At 42.6% G+C, this 22,901-nt stretch overlaps 1 protein-coding gene across 2 annotated transcripts in view; it reads right to left on the reverse strand.

Moving 5' to 3' along the window:
• Nucleotides 1–22,901, reverse strand: part of Igf2bp3 (insulin like growth factor 2 mRNA binding protein 3) — a 180,993-nt gene that overhangs the window by 17,131 nt on the left and 140,961 nt on the right. For both annotated transcript variants that reach the window (XM_004652816.3, XM_045135802.1), the window contains 4 exons: nucleotides 18,819–18,953; nucleotides 17,357–17,479; nucleotides 14,474–14,609; nucleotides 10,997–11,122 (listed from right to left, as the gene is read on the reverse strand). In XM_004652816.3, the coding sequence (XP_004652873.1) occupies nucleotides 10,997–11,122; nucleotides 14,474–14,609; nucleotides 17,357–17,479; nucleotides 18,819–18,953 (520 nt within the window). The remainder of the gene's footprint in view (nucleotides 1–10,996; nucleotides 11,123–14,473; nucleotides 14,610–17,356; nucleotides 17,480–18,818; nucleotides 18,954–22,901) is intronic.

The raw sequence follows: 22,901 nt of genomic DNA on the forward strand, positions 1-22,901 counted from the left end.
ATGCCTTCTTAAGACCAACCATATCTTATTTTTCTAAATAATACAGATATACATTTTATTGTTTGCTAGGGAATGATAAAGACTTTCTAATGGCTGGACTAAATGTGAGGTGTAAGTCACCCCAGACCTACTCTGTAGAGCTCTCATGTTTCCTGAAGTCACCCCTGAAGAGATTTCATGCTTCTGATGAAATAAACATGTTTGGAGTTGGGAGGTGGCTCAGAGGTTCAAGGTGCTTGCTTGCAAAGTCTGCTGGCTGGGGGTTCAATTATCTGTTCCCCAGGTAAAACCAGATGTACAAAGTGGCACATGTACCTGCATTTCATTTAGAGCAACCAGAAGCTTTGGCACGCCCATTCTCTTTCTGTCTCTCACAAATACATGTAATCTAGAACAATGGTGGTAAAATAAGAGTATAAAATGAAGTAAGAAATGCTCTTATTTACATATACTTGCTTGAAACTTCCTACCTGTTAATTAAAAACAAACAAAACAACCCATTGCATGATTTACCAAGTCTAGAAGAGACTATTAATTTGCTTAGTAAAAACTTCTTTTCCTGGTACTGATCCCAGAGAGCAACTTCTAAAGCTCACAGGACAAGACTCGATTAGCTATCATGCTCAACAATGCCGAGTGACAGTCTCTGAGCCTCAACGGCCCAGCCATGGCATGTGACTTAGCCTACAAGATGGAAGTCAGTAGCCAGGAGCATTCTCAGGGAGAAACTATGCTGAAACAAAACAAGGCTGGGCAATAGCAAACTGGTCTTTCTGACACGGTGCTGAAAGACTGTCAGGTTTTGTTTTGTTGAAAAGGAGAGAGGGGAAGGTCACCAACTCAATGAGAGGAACAGTAAAGATGTAAGTGCCAAGCAGAAGATATTCACCTATGATCAAAGCACTTGGCAGCCTGAGGTAGGAGGTTGGAAGAGGTTTTCTGTGTTAGCTGGAGGCCAGCCTTGGCTACAGAATATCTCCAAAATGAAGGAGACATTAATTACATAAAGATACGAGAAATGTGTTAAGCTCTGGCAAAGAGATTGTCAGTAGAAAAAGCCTGAAATGACCACAATATAACAGGGAAAATATGCAAGGAATCCATATGTTGATCTGAAAATGTCCCTTAGTGGGATGGAGGCAGAAGCAACAGAATCAGCGTGGTGGCACACGCCTTTAATCCCAGCACTTAGGAGGCTGAGGTAGGAGGATCACCTATGAGCTTGAGGCCAGCCTGAGACTACAGAGTGAATTCCAGATCAGCCTGGGTTAGAGTGACACCATATCTTGAAAAACAAAAAAAGAAAAGGCCACATCAGACGCAAACCCAGTGTTTCTTGTACCAGAAGATGGTGCCTCAGACCAACAGACAGGCAGCCATGTGCCTTTGTGGCAAAAGCATCTTAAAGAAAAGGGACTCATCTGATGTCTAAAGCCTGGTGAAGACATCTCTGAATGTCACCCAACTCCCCCTGAATCCCTTTCATTTCCACTAGGCATTTTCCTCAACATAAATTACTTTGCAAGGGAATGTTCTCTGAAAACATGAGATGTAATACCCCATCCATTTGATGGTCTGGTACAACTTGTTCTCGAATGGAATTCAGCAGAAGCAGCCACGCTGTCAGGATCTGGAGGCCCAGAGGAACAGGCCATTTTGCTTTGACTTGCAAACCTAAACAGAAATGTGGACACAAAAAGCCTCCTCCAACCTATGAACTTAAATTTCTGAGATTTCAGGGGAAACACGCCCCCTTCCTGGTTCCACATTCCTTGGATTAAGTTTATGTTCAGTTGCACTCTTTGGAGACCCTTTTCTTGATACATTCTTTAGGAGTGAAGGATACTCACAGGACACAAGCTGCTTCCCAGTGGATGCCTGCCAGATGCCTACCAGCAAAGCTTCCTCTGGACTTCTTGGCAAATGCGACACTATGACTTGAAATAACAAGAACAAAGCTGCCTAACTGAAAGCTTGCATAACTGGTGGAGTTTGCCAGTGAGTAATTCCTCATCATCTACTATCGAGAAGAGATACAAGCAATCGCAAACTTAAGTGTATTGACTTTGTGGGAAACAAAATCCAAGGCATTACAAAGGCATGGAGACGTGCATGCCAGCCAACAAGATGGGCCTCCAGGACCTGGAGTGAGGCCAATGTTTCCCTTAGGCTTGTAAAATAGGTACTGGGGGAGGGTGTGTGTTTGTTTTAAAATGGATTTTGGTCTGGAACTGAAACTAAGTTTACTCAACTCCATGACCTGAACAAAATATTAAAGCGCACACACACACAAAAAAAAAAAAAAAAAAGAAGGAAAGAAAGTAAGGAAAAAAACAGCAAAGGAAGTTTCTCTCCTTATAACTAGCGGCCTCAGAGAAGGGTGCATAATTATTTACATGGAAACTGTTAATGACAGAAGAAGTGCACCTATGAGAGTCCAGGAATGTTATTGACCTAAAATTAGGCAGCAGCTCATAAAGTATTATTTCTTAAAGAGTTCTTTAATGCAACCTAAAAAGAAGTGCTCATCTTTCCTGCCTCTGAAGGTTGACAATTTTCAGGTTGCAGAATTTACATACATACATACATACATACATACATACGAGCATTCTGAGAAGGCTGTCAGAATTACGAAGACAACAGCTCTTGGACTTACTCCTACCAACCCAACTGCAAGCTGCCAACGCCACCCAGCTAAGGCAGCGTGCGCTACGCCAACTCCAGCTCTTGCCCAGCCTCGCTAGCTGCCAACCCCCTCTTCCCTGCTGTTTGAGCATTTCTGAAAGAAGCACTTCCTGTCATTTATAAACGAGAGGTTGGCCAATTAAGTGCTGCACGAACCAGCTGCCAGGCAAGAACTAGAGACTTTCTGTCTGTTGGAAGATCCAATCCTTTGGCTGTATTGGAAAAATCAACCTGGCACGTTTTGGGAAAAAGAATTATGTGGAAGGATGAGCAGTCGAAGTTCAGAAATGGAACAGAGACAAGATTTATTCAGACAAGACACAGCACTCTAATCTTCTAATCTTGTGTCACAAAGCAGCAATGAGAAAATGGGAGTAGGGACATGAAACAATTTTCTAGAAGAAAGAGTAAACACTACATTAAAATGCATGTTCTTTGGAACATTTCCCCATTAAAAGCTTTTTGGCAAGCAATACGCATTTACAATAAAAGCAGAGACTCACTCTTGACCTAGGGAACACCAAGCATAAGATGATTTCAATAAGAAATCTGACTTCTCTGAGATAGTTCCTAAGGAAGAGCAAGTCTGGTGCTTGCAATCAAACTGTGAGCTTTGCACACACTAGGCCTTCAGCTGAGCTACATCCCTAGCCAGGAATAGCAAGCTTCTCATTACCAAGTATAGAGACACACCAGAACGCAGCAGAATTTCCTGACAATGCTCAGAACAACCAGGTATGGTGGTACACGCCTTTAGTCTCACAAGCATTGGTGTTATGAAGTCTGTCTGCTGACTAGTAAGCATTCCTTACAGAACAATAAATGACTAGCAAAAACCTCCTGTCAACACTTATTAACCACCATTCTTCAAGTTTCTATACCTTCCCAGTGGGACTTTGATTTATGAAGAGGGCACAGTTCTCATTGAGTAATAAAACAGGGCAGCTGCTGTCAGCCTTGGCTACACTTGGAAGTCCCCTAGAGAAGCTTGTGAAGGGAGGCCTGTGCTTGGTCCTTCCCCTGGGGATTCAATCAGCTGGCCTAGGGTAACTATGATGTAACTACAGAAAAACAAGTTTCCACTTAAGGCAGGAGACACCAACGCTACACTCAACAGAAGACTGCCACTGAGAAAATGAGAAGGAGAGGAGGAAAGGAGCCCAGGGAAAGGCAGGACAGAAAACGGGAAGACAAAGGGCAGCCTCCAACTCTTGGCAACCCACCTACCTCTGCTTCCCAAGTACTGGGATTAAAGGTGTGTACTATCACACCCAGCCTTTGTTTTTGGTTTTTCAAGGTAGGGTCTGACTCTAGCCCAGACTGTTACATACTTTTAAAACTGTTTTATCTTTAGACCTTGTTTTTAAATTATACCCGTTGAGCAATGTAATTTGGAAAGCCACAGAATTCTCTGTGTGTAGCCATTGTAAGGACACCTAAATGTGACTGTCTCGAGAGCTTGTGTCCATGTCTTGGATGTGCACTGCCTTTTTCCCGAGCATCACTCTCTAAATAAATACCCAGGCTCAAATCTGAAGCGCATGTTATCTTGTTGCTCTACTTAAGAGACTTGCTGTCTGAAATCCTTTCCGCAGTGTAGTCAGGTCGCCCGAGGAGAAGAAGAGGGGCTCCTCCAGCTACCGGCAGCAGTGCTGCCTCCTCCTCCCTGTGTATCAGTGACCTTCTTGTGGCTGGGATGAAACACCCGACCAGAGGCAGTGTATGGAAGGAAAGAGCTTATAAGTTTCAAGGGGAAGGTCTATGATGATGGGGAAAGTGTGGCAGGAGCAGACAGCTAGCAACACACCATTAATAGGGAGAAGATAGGAAAGTGCCAGAGCACCAAAAGAGGGTGGATTACAACACCTCAAACCCAACCCAGTGACATACTTTCAGCAGCAAGGCTCCACAAATTCCCCACACAGTACCACCTGGGAAACAAGCATTCAAACATGAGTCTGGGAGACATTTCATATCCAAACCTGCCGCAGCTCACTTTGTACGATGTGGGCAAATGTTACTAATAGGTCTGAGATTCATGAAAAACTGTTTAAGACAAGACACATATTCTCAAATACTACTGATTATTCATCAAAAATAGCAAAACTTGGCCAGGTGTAGTGGTGCATGCCTATAATCCAGGGAGAGGTGGGGAATCACTATGAATTCAAGGCCAGCTTGGACTAGAGTGAGACCCCACCTCAGAAAAAACAAAACAAAAAATATCAACAATACAGAAATTTGAAAAACACCACCTTAATCATATGAACAAATTTAACATTTAACATGACCAATAATGAGACCGACTGAAATAATTTACTTCCTGAATTGATGTGCTGATATGTACTCCTACCCAGGACATGATCATAATCATGGAAGGGAGTTTAACAATACCAAATTAGAGGGGTATTCTATAAACCAACAGCTGAGTTTTCTTTCTTTCTTTCTTCCCTCCCTCCCTCCCTTCCCTTCCCTCTCTTTCTTTCTGCCCCCCCCCCCATTTCTTTCTTTCGAGGTAGGGTCTCACTCTAGGTCAGGCTGACTTGGAATTCACTATGTAGTTAGTCTCAGGGTAGCTTCCAACTCATGGTCATCCTCTTACCTCTGCCTACCAAGTGCTGGGATTAAAGGCATGTGCCACCAGGCCCGGATTGAGTTTCTTACTTTTTGGGATTTTCAAGGTAGAATTTCACTCTAACCCAAGTCTTTGTTCATTTATTTTTTTGAGCAAGAAAGAGAAATTGGTGCACCAGAGCCTCAGCCACTGTAATCTAACCCCAGATGCTTGTGCCACCTAGTGGCCATGGGCAACCTTGCGCTTGCCTCACCTTTGTGGGTCTGGCTTATCTGGTATCTGGAGAATAGAACATGGGTCCTTAGGCTTTGCAGGCAAGCACCTTAATTGCTAAGCCATCTATTCAGCCTGAGTTTTTTTTTTTTTTTTTGTTTCAATGTAGCTCAGGCTGACCTGGAATTCACTATGGAGTCTCAGGGTGGCCTTGAACTCATGGCAATCCTCCTACCTCTGCTGGGATTAAAGGCGTGCACAACCACACCTGGCTAAAGCCCGGGATTTAAAATATTTAATTAATTTGACAGAAAGAGGGTGAGGGAGGGGGAAGGAGGGGGAGAGAGGGGGGAGGGAGGGAGAGAGAGAATAAGTGTGCCAGGGCCTCCAGCCACCGCAAATGAACTCCAGACACATGTGCCCCTTGTGCATCTGGCTAACATGGGTCCTGGGGAATCAAACCTGGGTCCTTTGGCTTTGCAAGCAAACACCTTAACTGCTAAGCCATCCCTCCAGCCTGAGTTTTTGTTTTTGAATGTCAGGGTCATAAAGGAGAAGAGAGGAAAGGCTTGAGTACTAGTACAGGTTCTGAGTAGTAGTCTAACTTAATACATGGCCCTTGGCGAGTATTCTTTGAAAATATACAACTATAGAGGGCATTACTGGGACACCTGTAAGAACTTAATGATAAACTAAGTAACATTGTGCCAGATTTCCTGAGGGTGATGGCAGTGTGGTTATATAGGCTCAGAATAGTACCATGTTCCTGTTCCTGCTTGAAATTTGTATTTTAATTTTTTCTTTTTTTACTTGAGAGAATGAGAGGAGGGACAGAGACAGAGGGAATGGGTGTGCAAGGCCTCCAGTTGCTGCAAATGAACTCCAGACACATGCACCATCATGTGCATCTGGCTTATATGGGTCCTGAGGAATCAAATCTGGGAGCTTTGGCTTTGCAGCAAGTGCCTTAACCACGAAGCCATCTCTCTAGCCCTGAAGTTTCTATTTTATTGAAGACATGTAGACTAATAGGCAGTTGAGAAGGCCATGTTCTCTCTCTCTGAGAATGAGTGTTTCCCTTGCCTGTCCTTGAAGCCAGGGTCTCAGGGGTCCACAGCACTTTTGGTGTTTTCTCACTGGCTGTTTCTAATTGCATCCAATCTGTAAATGTCTCAGAAGCAAAGGTCACCTGTTCTGGTAAGGTCTTCTTCACACTTAATCTTGGCTTAGTTGGAGCAAATATGTCTGGCTTCTTCCTCCATGCTTAAAATAAAACTAAATGGTTACTTGTGTAAGTCACTCAGACATTTAAGATTATAAGCAGAGTTAGAAATGTAGCTGCTGTTGGAAGAAGGGATTTAGTGGAGGGGGAAGGGTTGAGAGGGGTGATGAGAGGGGATTAGAATCATATTAATTGTATTTATGGAAGTTGTCAATAAATAGTTTTATAAAAAGAAATGTAGGGCTGGAGAGATGGTTTAGTGGTTAAGGTGCTTGCCTGCAAAGTCCTTTAAAGGACCCAGGTTTGTTTCCCCAGGACCCACATAAGCCAGATGCACAAGGTAGCACAGGTATCTGGAGTTTGTTTGCAGTGGCTGGAGGCCCTGGTGCACATCTGCCTCTTTCTCTCATAAATCAATGAAATACTTTTTGAAAACTTTAAAAAAAAGAAATATAGCTGCTTTTGCTTTTCTTAAAACAGTCTTCATTTAGCTAATAACCCAGGAATTATGCTATTAAAAGAAAATTTACTAAATCTAGAGAGTATTTATAATCTTTTATTTTTATTTATTTGAGACTGAGAAAGAAGCAGAGGGAAATACAGAGAGAGAAAGAGAGAGGGGTAGATAGAGCGAGAATGGGCATACCAGGGCCTATAGCTGCTGCAAATGAACTCCAGATGCATGAGCCATCTTGTGCATCTGGCTTACGTGGGTCCTGGGGAGATTGAACCTGGGATCTTTGGCTTTGCAGGCAAGCACCTTAACCACTAAGCCATCTCTCCAGCCCATTTCTGTATTTTAAAAGTCATTAAAATCCAGACATGGTAGTACACACCTTTAATCCCACCATTTAGGAGGCAGAGGTAGCAGGATTACTGTGAGTTCACGTTAGGTCATTTTGCTACCAATGCATCCACAAAAAATATAAGACAAATGTTCAAAACTTTCTGTTAGACTACTACTTGTATGTGAGAAGAAGCTTTGCTGACTGGAACTAGTCACTAGGAGAAAGGGTAGGAGAGAAAGAGGGAGAGAGGGAATCAAGAAGTATTAAAGGGATACTTTAATTTACAAACTTGTAGTGGTGACCACCCAAAGAGAAAACTGGCTTAGGGCAGCTAGCAGAAATGTACTTTACTTGTGACCTTACCTAGCACAGTTACTTTACATAATCAATACTTTTTAACTATTAAGTGTAGAACAGAAATGTCAGGGACACATCTGCCCTAAATAATCCTATAATAAATGTATCCATTTATAATAAACTAGTACATATTTTAGCATTTAAATATATATGCCTTCAAATTTCTATTGTAAGTCCTTCATCTCCACTACTGTTTTTCATATTATTGGATTTTGTAGACAGTAGAAATATTTGACCTGAGCCAGGCATGGTGGTGGATGCTTTTAGTCCCAGCACTTGGGAGGCAGAGATAAGAGGATCACCATAGGTTTAAGTCCACCCTGAAACACATAGTGAATTCCAGGTCAGCACGTGCTACAGTGAGACCCTACCTCACCAAAAACAAACAAACAAAATCTTCAGAGATCATTTAATCATTTATATTGCTCTGTTAATCCGTTAACTCCTCCCACCCTGTTCCATTTTCTGTTGAGATGGGGTTTTACTCCATAGCTCAGGCTGGCTTGGTACTCACTATGTAACCTAAGTCAGCTTCAAACTTAAAAGCAATCCTCCTGTGTGCTAGAATTATAGGCATGAGCTACCATACTTGGCTCACGTGAGGCTTTTCAGACCAGAGCAAGAAGTCTGACGGGCAGTGACAGAAACTCGAGGAGGAGCTAGGAGAGACAGGAGTGGACACCAGGGTTGTCTCTTAGACTCCTTTAGTGTCAGGGTACAGTGTGTCAGCTATTTCAGAGAGCTATTTCCAGCTGTGCAGAAAAATGTCAGATAATGTAACACATCTATGAATACTTGACATTTGGTTAAAATACTGCATATGCACTTTAGGGGACAAGGGCTCAGTAGAGTGCCCAAGATGGTCTCAAACTTAAGGGCTCAAGCAAGGTTTCTTTTTTATAGGATTTATTTTTAATTTTTTTTATTTGAGAGAGAGGGAAGGAAAGGGGGGGGGGAGAGAGAGAGAGAATTGATACACCAGGGCCTGAGCCACTACAATTGAACTCCAGACGTTTGCACCACCTAGTGGTCATATGCAACTCTGCGCTTGCCTCACCTTTGTGCGCCTGGCTTACTTGGAATCTGGAGAGTCGAACATGGGTCCTTAGGCTTCACAGGAAAGATCTTTATCAACTAAGTCATCTTTCTACCCTCAAGCAAGCTTTCTACCTCAGGACAGAAAAAGAATTTCTTATTCCTAAAGAGATAAAACATGGACAATCTAGTAATCAAGTTCCATGTAGAAATTAAATGTCAGCCTACTCATGCATCCTAGGCAGTGACATGAAGGAATCATCAACCTATAACACTTAGACATCTCCCTAAATGGGTATAGAAGTTACCATTCAAATATTGAGATAGTGAAACAAGAGGGGTGGATGTAAAAATAAATTTATGATAGAAGACTCTAGAATATTAATTATATATCATGAGTGTCCACTACCAATAATGCAACTGAATCATTTACTATTTTCCTGTATCAGATGTCTTCTGTGTTGCAAAGATATTATAGAATATTAAACAATAGAAAAACATAAGCCAGGCATGGGGTGCATGCCTTTTATCCCAGCACTCAGGAGCCAGAAGTAGGAGAATCACTGTGAGTTTGAGGCCACCCTGAGAATTCAGAATGAATTCCAGGTCAGCCTGAACTAGAGTGAAACCCTACCTCGAAAAACCAAAAAAAAAAAAAAAAAAAAAAAGAATAAGAAGAAGAAGAATTTAAAAACAGGGGCTGGAGTGATGGCTCAGCCTAATGACCTGAGTTCGACTCCCCAGTGCCCACATAAAGCCAAATGCACAGTGACACATGCATCTGAAGCTTGTTTGCAGTGGCTGGGAGGCCCTGCTGTGCCCATATCCTCCCCTCCCCTCCCCTCCTCTCTTTCGGCTTGCAAATAAATAACAATTAAAAGAAAAGAGCAGATAAACCAATAACATGTGCCAAGCACAACAGCTGATACCTGTAATCCTAGCAATGAGGGGACAGAGACAGGAAGACAGTGTCTGAGGCCAGCCTGGGCTGCACAGCAAGACCATAGAGAGATGATTGATTGATAGATGATAGATAGATAGTCAGGCAGTCTGGGTGTGATGGTGCATGTCTTTAATCCCAGTTCTTGGGAGGCAGAGGTAGAAGGATTGCTGTGAGTTCAAGGCCACCCTGAGACTACATAGTGAATTTCAGGTCATCCTGGGCTAGATCAAGACTCTATCTCAAAAAACAGTAAGATATACGGATGGATGGATGGGTGACAGGTAGATCTGTTTTAAACAGATTTGTTATATAATCTCTACAAAATAAGATCCTTTTAATGCATATACAAATGCAGTAGAACTGTAGCAAAGTTATCTTAGCTTACTGACTGAAAGTATGAAAAGTACAAACATATGAAAAACAAGTCTAGTCTTTCTTGATGTTTGAAAGCCAAACACTTCCAGGTGATAAAGATCAAAGACAAATTCTTTTTTGTTGTTGTTGTTGTTGTTGTTTTTTGTTTTTCAAGGTAGGGTTTCATTCTAGCCCAGGCTGACCTGGAATTCACTATGTAGTCTCAGGTTGGCCTCAAATTCTCAGTGATCCTCCTACCTCTGCCTCCCAAGGGCTGGGATTAAAGGTGTGCGCCATCACATCCCGTAGCAAATTATTTACTTTTATTTTTATTTTGAGGTGTGGAGAGGGGAGGTTAAAACAAGGCCTGACTTCATAGTTCAAGCTGGTCTCAGTGTCACAATCCACCTGCCTTAGCAGGGATATTGGATTACACCACACCCAGCAAGCAGGCCTCTGAAGAATCCTTTTCTTCAACATGTTAAAATTAACTTCAACTCCCCAGCATTGCACCAAAAAAAAAAAAAAAAAAAAAAAAAAAAATCTCCACCAAAACCAATTTTTTCTTCCCCAACATTTTATTTGAGAATACATTCTCACAAGTGTTACCCCAAAATTTCAAACAATGCATGCGATTTGGGGTCAAATTATAAGGTTCCATTGACAAACAGCAACTGGCTCCAAGCAGATGGCAGATCACATGAACACATGGTTCTGCACTAAGAATTGTACTATTTAGTACTAAATGTCATGACAACAGGAGGGCAGTAATGTTTGACTGCAACCCTCTCAACTCTAAGGCAAGCAAAGGCCAGTGATCTTACCTCAAACTGTGGATAGGGAGGAGTCATGGCTGAAGGGGGCCCTGAGGTGGGAGGCGGCATCCCTGAAGTAGGTGGGAACAGACCCAATGCATTCAGATTTAATCCAGGAATTAAATGTGCTTGAAGCTGCAATGGTAACAACATCCCTTAATTTGACAATTGAGTGAATCAAGGGAAAGTGAACATTTATAAATGACAATATTCAGATTATAACCCTTTGTCTAATAAAGAAAAACCATCACGCTATGACTCCACTATGACTCAATTGCAAAACAAAGCAGATGCTCGCAGAACAGTAGTGGAGTAGGTAGAAAATGGTCCACATCCCCAGTTTAAAGTCTGAGGGCTGGTTTGCCATCACCTTGATCCACAGCTGCCTTGGGGTGTCTGAAGTACAAGGAGGGCCACCACCAGCTCATAGCACTTAGAAAGAACTGCACTCTGGGGCTGGAGATATGGCTTAGCAGTTAAGGCACTTGCTTGCAAAGTGTGACAGCCTGGGTTCAATTCCCCAGTACCCACGTAACACCAGATGCACCAAGTGGTGCGTGCATCTGGAAGTCATCTATAGTAGCAGGAGGCCCTAGTGTGCCCATACTTACCCTCTCTCTCTCTCTCTCTCTCTCTCTCTCTCTCTCTCTGTCTTAAATAATATTAAAATATTTCATTAAGCTAGGTGTGGTGGTGCATGTCTTTAATCCCACAGCTCAGAAGGCAGAGGTAGGAGGCCACCCTGAGACTACATAGTGAATTCCAGGTCAGCCTGGACTACAGCAAGACCCTACCTCAAAAAACAAAAACAAAACCAGCTTCAGGACTCCCAGCTCCCTTGGACTGTGGGCCTAAAACAAAGCCAAACCTTGTAGAAACCAGGTCCCATATTTGTCAAACGACTGCAGCTAAATATAGCTTTGGAATGAATTCAGGAGCTATAAAGGGGATTTGTTTGGGTTTAATTTTATAAAGGTTGAAAAAGTAAGGAAAGGAGAGTAGAACTGAGACTGGAGTCTACTTAGCAATCAGTGAAAAAGACCCGTGGAGTGAATTTAATCCCAGGTGATTCTGAAAGGTTCAGATCATCAGCAGCAGTGGGAAGGCAGCAGGCCATCACATGAGGTACAGTGACAAACAATGAGGATATGCTCCCGTTTCCCTCTCAGGCTGTTTCATGACAGGCTCAATGGAAAATTTTGCTAAATCACTTACTTCAAATTTAAGCATCATTCCACATACTAAGGTGTCAATAGTTTGCTTTCATAGGCTTAGATATACTTGCCATTGAAATTCTCATATCTCCAAGGTTTATATGAATAATAAATAAACTTTATTTCCATTTTCTTTTTTTAAAAATATTTTATTTTTATTTATTTATTTGACAGAGGAAGAGGGAGAGAGAGGGAATGGGTGCACCAGGGCCTCTAGCCACTGCAGAGGAACTCCAGATGTGTGAACCCCCTTGTGCATCTGGCTAACATGGGTCCTGGGGAATCGAACCTGGGTCCTTTGACTTTGCAGGCAAACACCTTAACCACTAAGCCATTCCTCCAGCCCTATTTCCATTTTCTTTTTTTCTTTTTTTTTTTTTGGTTTTTCAAGGTAGGGTTTCACTCTAGCCCAGGCTGACCTGGAATTCACTATGGAGTCTCAGGGTGGCCTCGAACTCACAGCGATCCTCCTACCTCTGCCTCCCAAGTGCTGGGATTAAAGGCGTGTGCCACCACACCCAGCTCCATTTTCCATTTTCTTATTATGCAGTGAAAGACTTCATATATGTTAGGCAAGCATTCTACCAGTAAGCTATACACAGCAGCTACACCTCTGTGTGTGTGTGTGTGTATATGTATGTATGTATGTGTATGTGTGTGTATACATATACATATACATATACATATACATATACATATACATATACATATACATATACATATACATATACGTTTGAGACACAGCCTTGCTACATTGTTCAGGCTGGCCTAGAACTAGCAAATCCATCCACTGCATGCCTGCTCCACCATGCCTGGCTCTTAAACCTGTATTTTTATTTTATTTTATTAAAGACTTGTTTTTATTTATTTTTTAGAGATGGGCGGGTGGATAGAGTGAGAATGGGCATGCCAGGGCCTCTGCCACCGCAAACCAACTCCAGGCTCATGTGCCACCATGTACATCTAGCTTATGTGGGACCTGGAGAATCAAACCTGGGTCCTTAGGCTTCGCAGGCATGTGCCTTAACTGCTAAGCCATCTCCCCAGCCCAAACCTGTATTTTTAATAATAACTTTTAAAATTTATTTATTTATGTATTTAGGAGAGGGAGAGGAACACAGAGAGAGAGAGAAAGCAGAAGCAGATAGAGAATGGGTGCACCAGGGCCTCTAGCCACTGCAAATGAACTCCCAACACATGCACCACCTTGTTCATTTGGCTTTATGTAGGTACTGGGAAATCAGACTTGAGTTCTTTGTTTTTGCCAATAAGTGTCTTAACTGCTAAGCCATCTCTCCAGCCCAACAGTAACTTTTTGATGTGTGCAATCCTAATAAGTGTGTCAGACAGAAAGTAGCCTCAATCCCAAAGCAAGCTCAAAAATGGAATCATGTAATTCTCAAGCCCACATTCTTCCTTACTAGAATCCTGCTCTAGCCCAGGGTCTCACTCTAGCCCAGGCCGACCTGAAATTCATGACGTAGTCTTAGGGTGGCCTTGAACTTGTGGTGTCCCTCTCACTTCTGCTTCCCAAGTGCTGGGATTAAAGGTGTGTGCCACCATGCCGACTGGTATTAAACTTTGGCAGGCAGGTCTCATTAGCCTATCCTCACATGTACAGAAAGAAGCCAAGGCTTAAAAGCTAAATGATTTGATAAAATTATCGAGAGCCAAGTCTCATATCAAGGCCTATGTCTTGTCTTTCTTATTACTCCAGGGTATTTGGTATGATGCTAAATCTCCATTAAAACCACTTCTCAGATGGCTGTTTTGCAAAAATGCCTGTTTTGCAAAGCCTGATAGTCTGTGTTTGATTCCCAGTATCCATGGAAAGCCAGATGCATAAAGTGGTGCATGTGTCTGAAGTTCATTTGCAGTAAGTAGCAAGAGGCCCTGGAGTGCCCATTCTCATTCTCTCCCCGACCCTAGCTTCTCTGCTTGAAAAATAAAATTACCTGGGGGGGGGGGGGCTGGAGAAATGGTTTAGTGGTTAAGGTGCTTGTCTGTGATGCCTAAGGACCCAAGTTTGATTCCCCAGTACCCACGTAAGCCAGATGCATATGATTATGCATGCATATGGAGTTTGTTTGCAGTGACTAGAGGACCTGGAACACCCATTCTCTCTATCTGAACTCTTTTTCTCTCTCTCAAATAAATTTTTTAAAGAAACCACTTCTCATGATTCTGCCACTAAAGGAGTTAATATTGGTGCGCTGAAAAACATCTTTTTAAATATTCACCAAGATACAGACACCTGCTTGTTAACACTCACATTCATTGAAGCAACATCGTTTTCATAAGACGCTCTGATCTTCTTCATGATCTCTTCCTCAGCTTTAGCACAAGTCTCAACATTGCCTTTCACCGTAATCGTGCGCTCCGGGTTATACAGTGTCAATTCCTGCAGTCTGCATACAGGGGCAGGGAGAAAAAGAATGGAAATTACAGAAGGAAGTCAGCCCCAGATGGCAATTAAACCAAACTGTGAAGCCTGACATTATGTAAAAGTGGGTGGTCAAACATGAAGGGAAATAAGTGACCCCTAAAGACATGAATTCAAGAAAATAAATATTTCTATCCCACCCTCCAATAAAAAGTACTGGGTAGGGGCTGGAGAGATGGCTTAGCAGTTAAGCACTTGCCTGTGAAGCCTAAGGACCCCAGTTCAAGGCTCGATTCCCCAGGACCTACGTTAGCCAGATGCACAAAGGAGCACACGCGTCTGGAGTTGTTTTGTAGTGGCTGGAGGCCCTGGCACAACCATTCTCTTCCCCCCTCTCTTTCTCTCTCTCCCTCTTTCTCTGTCACTCTTAAATAAATAAATAAAAATGAACAAAAGTACTGGGTATACATAGCTCATTTAAGTCCTTTTTTTTTTTTTTTTTCCTCAAAGGTAGGGTCTCACTCTAGCTGAGACTGACCTGGAATTAACTATGTAGTCTCAGGGTGGCCTCAAACTCACAGTGATCCTCCTACCTCTGCCTCCCGAGTGCCAGGATTCAAGGCATGCACCACCACACCTGGCTCTCTCTCTCATGTTTTGAGAGTGAAGTAAAGCGGGATGACTAAAAGGATATAGTTTTAGTGGAAGCAGTAAGATCAAAGCTTTAGTAAGCATGTTCCTAGATTGTACTGACCAGTTCTAGGCATAATTGGCATTCTTGTGCAATTGCATTTTCTGGGTCAACCAGCAAAGAAAATGCATAAGAATACTCCCAAAAGGCACATCAGGATTTGTGTGTATAAACTAGTTTTTGCTAGTATTTCCAGAAGTTAAAGTAGGTTGAAGAAATAGTATAAATCAATCCATCTTGACCAGCTTGTACAAATGGTCCACCTAAGACCACTTGCACTTCAGATAGACAGCAACCTTCAGAAACCCCCTGCTTAGCCCAGGTCCTGCTCAAGCCTTAAAGCCCAGGAAGACTGAGGTCATGTTAAGAAGAGAAACAGTGCTGGTATTTACCATGGAGAGCGGGACTAAGCACACAGACCGAAAGGATACGGCGTACTGGTACAGTTCCCCTTCATTTTCTCTGTTTTCTGTTTTTGAAGTAGGGTCTCTCTTTAGCCCAAGCTGACCTTGAACTTACTCTAGTCTTAGGCTGGCCTTGAACTCAGTGATTCACCTACCTCTGCCTCCCAAGTTCTTGTATTAAAGGTGTGTGCTACCACACTAGCTTTTTGTTTGTTTGTTTTTCATGTCAGGGTGTTACTCTAAGCTCAGGTTGACCTGAAATTCACTATGTAGTCTCAGGGTGGCTTCGAACTCTCAGCAATCCTCCTACCTCTGCCTCCCAAGTGCTGGAATTAAAGATGTGCACCACCACAACCGGCAAGTATTTTCTTTTTTAATGTGTGCACACTGGGGATTGAACTTAGGATCTCATGACTGCACAGCAAACACTTGACTGACTGAGCTATGTCCCTGTCTCTTTCTTCGATCACTCCCTGTGGGAGAGGAAAGTGGCTTCCATGGAGTAAACTTTGGCAGCTCTGTGGAGAGGTCTCTGCAGTGAGAAGCTGAGCTTCCCACCAACAGCCAGTACCTACCTCATATCACAAGACCATGCTGTGAGCAGTTCCTGGACCTCTGACCCATAGAAATGTGTCCAGTAGTACATGTCTACCAGGGCTTAGTCTGTCTACTACTGAACTAATTTGTTACACAACACAAAATGTACATTAGATTATATTATCCAACTTCGAGAATGTTAAAAAAAATACACCATAAAGACTTCTAGAAAATATGGATGCCAGGGGCTAGAGAGATGGCTTAGTGGTTAAAGTGTTTGCCTACAAAGCCAAAGGACCCCAGTTTGATTCCCTAGGACCCACATAAGCCAGATGCACAAGGAGGAACATGCATCTGCAGTTCATTTGTAGTGGCTAGAGGCCCTGGTGCACCCATTCTCTCCCTCTCTCTCTACCTCTTTCTCTCTCTCAAATAAATATGATATATTTTTCTTAAAAAAGAAAATATAGCTGGGCTTGGTGGCACACACCTTTAATCTCAGCACTAGGGAAGGGCAGAGATAGGAAGATTGCTGTGAGTTCGAGGCCACCCTAAGACAACAGAATGAATTCCATGTCAGCCTGAGCTAGAGTGAGACCCTACCTCAGAGGAGGGGGAGAAAGAAAATATGGATGCCAAAATCTAGCTCTTCCTCTTTAGTGAGAACACACAATGTTTTCAAGACAGATTAGAAACAGATAGGAGGTAGTAGACAAGTTTCATAAACAGCATCTCAAAGCGCAGCATGACAAAACAGCTGAAACAGGCAGGCAGAGGGGAATCAAGAACACAACACAAGCCGGATGTGGTGGCACACACCTTTAATCCCAGCACTTGGGAGGCAGAGGTAGGAGGATCACCGTGAGTTCGAGGCCACCCTGAGGCTACATAGTGAATTCCAGGTCAGCCTGAGCTAGAGTGAGACCCTACCTTGAAAAACCAAAAAAAAAAAAAAAAAAAATACAAAACACAGCGCAATTGACAATTTTGTAATTAGAAATTAAGGTAGAGCCAGGTGTGGTAGCACACACATTTAATCCCAGCTCTCAGTTGGCTGAGGCTTTAGGAATATCACTATGAGTTTGAGGCCAGCCTGAGTGACACCCTATCTCCAAAACAAAACATTGAGGTACCACTTACGGAGATATTGTGATTTTAGTGTCTGTGTCTTGCTCAATCTTTTTAAGGTTTCTTCCTTCTTTCCCAATAAGACGGCCTACAAAGTTATTGTGGGCTAGAATCTTCAAGGGGATCTCTTCTGTGCTGTAGATAGAAAAATGGTCAGAAATCCAGACAAAGTAAACCATTCATGGGTCAGAAGACAACAGATTTTTTTTTTTACATTAAACATTTACTTCTTACCCACCGTATAGGAAATGTGATGCTACATCTAGTCTAAAGTGGTCAGATTAGCAGCCTGCATTCTAGTGATACATTTGGATAGGATTTAAATTTCTTTTTGGTTTATTTTTCAAGATAGGGTTTCGCTTTAGCCCAGGCTGACCAGGAATTCACTATGTAGTTTCAGAGTGGTCTTGAGCTCATGGTGATCCTCTTGCCTCTGCCTCCCAAGTGCTGGGACTAAAGGCATGCGCCACCATGCCTGGCAAGACTTAATTTTTAATACAGTTTTTCTTTTATTCACCTCAGGAATATCTACAGACAATGATGGACTCTCTTACTCAAATTGATATTCATAAATTCCCAATGCCAGAATGCAAAGTACAAATAAAAACTAGGGTAATCCTAGAATAGAATTTCAAACACCTACCTGAAGGTACGTGTAAGCTACATGGAGAAGCACAAGAGACCACACGGTGGTTGTACTGTGGGGACGGAGGAGGAAGGGGGGCTTTTCTTTGCATTCTGTGCCTTTCAGAATTTCCAGCATCACTTTTTTACCAATGTCATTTGGATTATCAGATAGATAATGGGCTTTCTCTTTATTTTTCTCCTGACTAAACAATGATTATATTCTTCTGTAACACCTACTACTAGAATGCATTTAATGGTCTCTACAAATCGAGTATTGGTAAAGAGATCCCAGACTAACTCTCAAGCCTTGCTCTGGGCTTTGCATTCAGTGCAGCCCATTCTGTACAGTCTAAGTGACACAGACCCCAGCCTCCACCCAAAATTACCCTGGGAGATGTAAAAGTGCCCAGCTGCAATAACCCCCCCCCCAGAAAAGATCTCCAGCTGACCATAGTACACTATTAATTAGATTATTTTTCACCTCCATGTCCCCTGCTAATTCACAGTGGGGCTGGAGGTAGAACAAAAACAGAGTACCAAATGTCTTCAAGTAAAGGAGTACTGTGGATGTGGGTCCCTGTCCTGGGTAAATCCCAATTTAGTTTCTGGTCCCCAGTTGGTTGTGTTCCCCAACTACCTTCTTCCATAACTAGACTTCTCCATTAGCATCACTTAAGTTCCATACCCAAACATGATGTACTGGAGTGTTCAAGACACTATTTCCAACACATCAAAAGTGCCAGTCAGCATAGCATTTCCCTTGGCTAGCAGTTCCCAAGAACCGTGTCACAGAGTCTACAATGAGCAGCACAGAGCCCTCCTTCATAGGTCAGCCCTCTTTACTCACAATTTTATATCTTGCGCTTCCTTATGCATAATCTCCAGAATAGACTTACAGGCCGCAGAGGTGCCTTCAGGGGTGGAGAGGATAGTAATTGACTTCTCAGCAGCCCCTGCATTCTCTTTACGGTGGACATCGATTCTGAGTGGGTACAAGCAGAGAGGAAAATGAGAGCTGTAAGCACCTGTTCACCATGGGGAGTCTTCAATTACCAGCTGCAAAGTCCCAGGACTTCTAGAGAACCATGTATGACTCACTTCCCACCAGGACAGAAACTCTTGCTCAGCTGTCAATGCCAATGCCTTACAGAATTTGTTTTTAGTTTTTCTTTTTTGGGGCAGGGTCTCATGTATCCCAGGCTAACCTCAAACTTGCTATGCAGCTGAGTATGAATGAACTTCTGATCCTCCTGCCTCTACAACCTGAGTGCTAGGATTTGTTCAAGCATGTGTTACCAACACAGTTTTTTTTTTTTTTTTTTAAATGTAGTGCTAAGGATCAAACCCAGGACTTCACTAGTTGACCAACAGAGCTGTATCTGTAGCCCACAAAAAATACAAATTTCAGGAATGCTCCTCTCTTTCCCCAATTCAACCATGCAAGGATGTCTTTTCATTCTACTTGGGCTATCTGTGCTTAAAGCTTCCTTTTATGTACCACAGAACAAACATCACATGTCAAAGACCCTGAGATTCAGACAAAAGGCTTTCTTCTGTTCAAAACCTAACAGGAACTGGGATGCATGCCAAGAGTGCCAGAGTTGGAGCCCAGAAGCCCCCTTGTCCTGTATATAACATCCACAATTTATCAAATGGGCATATTTCAATTATCTCACTGACAAGGTTCTCCTATGTTGATAATCTGTCACAAATAGTGATGGAAAGGGAACCAAAAAGGTGGCAATTCTACTTCAAAGAAAAGCTAATGGCCAATAAACTCAAATGTTGTTCATACTCACTAGTAATTAGGCATGTGCCAATTAAATACAATGTTATTTTTCTCCAAGAACTACAAGTATTTTGAAATGGATAAAATGAAATGTTGGCAGGATAGAGAGAAGTGGGGCTCACCCACTCTTGGTATGAGTTTTCAGCAAACAAGCAGGACCTTTTTTTTTTTTTAGGTAGGGTCTTGCTCTATCCCCAAATGGCCTGGAATTCACTATGTAGTCTCAGGCTGGCCTTGAACTCATGGAAATCTTCCTACCTCTGCCTCCCAAGTGCTAGGATTAAAGGTGTGTGTCTGGGCTGGAGAGATGACTTGGCAGTTAAAGCGCTTGCCTTCAAAGCTAAAAGATCCCAGTTCAGTTCCCCAGTACCCATGTAAGCCAGATGCACAAGGGGCCACATGCATTTGGAGTTCGTTTGCAGTGGCTGGAAACTCTGGCACGTCCATTCTCATTCCCCCCCACTTTCTCTCTCTCACTCTGCTTCTTTCCCTCTCTCAAAAATAAATAAATAAAAAATATGTCTAAAGGTGTGTGCCTCCACACCCAGCCCTTTTGACCTAAGAGTTCTAATTTTCTTTTTTTTTTTCAAGGTAGGGTCCCACTCTGGCTCAGGCTGACCTGAAATTCACTCTGTAGTCTCAGGGTGGGCTCGAACTCTCAGCAATCCTCCTACCTCTGCCTCCCGAGTGCTGGGATTAAAGGCATGCGCCACCACGCCCGGCTGAGTTCTAATTTTCATAGTATCTCTACAAATAACAGTGTCACATGTGGGCCAAGGGTGGCATTTTCCCACCCTCAGGACTACTGACATTTTAGGTGAATTCATTCCTTTTTTTTAAAAAAAATTATTTTTATATATTTATCTGAGAAAGAGGGGAGGAAGAATGGGTGCATCAGGGCCTCCAGCTGTTGCACATGAACTCCAGAACTACAGCTGGATCTCCTCCCCTTCTCATTCCCCCATGCCATGCCAGAGATCTAACCCAGACCTTGGGCATGCTACACAAGGAACATCCCCAGCTACTTTGCTTTTCTATGTATTTTAGCTATTTGTTTGAAAAAGAGAGCAACAGAGAGAAAGCAAGTGTGCACGGGTGGGCACGCACCAGGGTCTCTAGCCACTGCAAATGAACTTCAGACACATGTGCTACCTTATCCATCTGGCTTATGTGGGTACTGGGGACTTGAACCTGGGTCCTTAAGCTTTGCAGGCAAGTACCTTAACTGCTAAGCCATCACTCCAGCACCCCCCCCCAGCTACTTTGAAAGTTTAAAAATTACATGTAGTAACATGGTATGTAGTCCCTGATCTTAATGAAAATAAATATGTAACATTTCTTTTCTTTACTTTTTCTTTTCTTTAAGTAACAAGTTAGTAGATGCAAGTCACAAGTCCTATAAGGATACATGCCCGACTTAATGCCTCAGGGGTGAGATGAAATATAACCCTGTCTTTTATATAATTTGCATACTGATACATATAAATACAAAATAAGTTTGCTGTTGTTTATAAAGTATAAGAAAATTAAGTGTGAGTTTTAGGTAAACCTAAGCAGTGATGGTCCTTTGAGTCTATCTCTTAGAGACTCACTCACTGTCATGAGAATAATCACTTTGTCAAGCCTACTCAACCAAGGTTTGGATTTCATGTTCCTAAATTTGCCCCTAGAATTCAAATCTATACCTTAAAATATGGTGATGTAGAAATGAAATAAAGGCTACCAAGATATATCAAATTAAAAAAAAATGAGAGACGGCTTAGCAGTTAAGTGCTTGCCTGTGAAGCCTAAGGACCCTGGTTCAAGGCTCGATTCCCCAGGACCCACGTTAGCCAGATGCACAAGGGAGCCCATGTGTCTGGAGTTCATTTGCAGTGGCTGGAAGCCCTGGCATGCCCACTCTCCTCTCTCTCTCTCTCTGCCTCTTTCTCTGTCTGTCGCTCTCAAATAAATAACAATAAACAAAAAAAATTTTTTTTAAATTAAAAAGATGTATCTTAGATAACAGTTCCAACCAGGGAACCAGCTTCCCAGCCGCTTATAACCCATCATCATTAGCCACTCTATCTTCTGCTAACATGGTCATGTCCCCCCTCCCCCTGCCCACACATGCTTTTTTGGTGTATTTCCACCTCTTCACTGTGCTTAGGAGTATTATGCTCTGATCCGGAAAGGGGAGTTTTTGCTTTGGTGATTAGCATGGCCCCTGAGACTATTCCAGAAAAAGAGGTTCTGGTAATGATTTGTTACAATGGCAAGAATTAATTAAATCCACTGACAGAGGTCTGCAAGCCAATCATTGGATATAACAAAACCAGTTTCCCTTTTGTCTCTATAGCGCATCTTACTGCCTTAAGTTAAACAAATGGGCTCAATGTAAACCAGAGCGCATTTGTTTTATAAGGAAATGAAGGGCTTGAAGAACAACAATTCTAGTCTGTCCCACAACAGAGGGGCCGTGGAAGAAGTTTCTGTAGAATAAGGAAAGCCAGAAGCTCTCAAAATTTCAGATTAAAGCCAGTCAAATTGATCTAGATCCCAGCTTCTTTTTTGTTTTGTTTTGTTTTTGTTTTTCGAGGTAGGGTTTCACTCTAGTCCAGGCTGACCTGGAATTCACTATGGAGTCTAGGGTGGCCTCGAACTCATGGTGACCCTCCTAACCTCTGCCTCTCGAGTGCTGGGATTAAAGGCGTACAACACCACACCTGGTTAAGATTCCAGCTTCTTAACCTGGAAGTCATGACCCATATGACTTGACGTGAGAAATGTGAAAAATTTGGCAACATAAAAGGTTTCCAAACATACAATGACAAAAAAATTAATTCAAAATTGAATGTGTTTCTGGTTTTTCTTTTTTTTTACTTGCCCTCGTGTATCATGTGACCTCACTGCAACCTTGGTACTGAATACATAGCACATGCACCTACACTGTGCATGCCATCACACCATGCCACACCAACAAATGTCACCTGCAACACCTCAAGACTACTGTTATGCTAGGAATTGCAGTGCTTTTTACTATATGTTTTTGGGAATATAGCTCAGTGGTAGAGTGCTTGCCTAGCATGCATGAGGTCACTGGTTTAATCCTCAGCACTACAAAAAAAAAAAAAAAAGCTTTGTCTTTTATGGAAAATAACT

The sequence above is a fragment of the Jaculus jaculus genome, chromosome 16 (genome assembly GCF_020740685.1).
Source record: "Jaculus jaculus isolate mJacJac1 chromosome 16, mJacJac1.mat.Y.cur, whole genome shotgun sequence".
NCBI lineage: Eukaryota > Metazoa > Chordata > Mammalia > Rodentia > Dipodidae > Jaculus > Jaculus jaculus.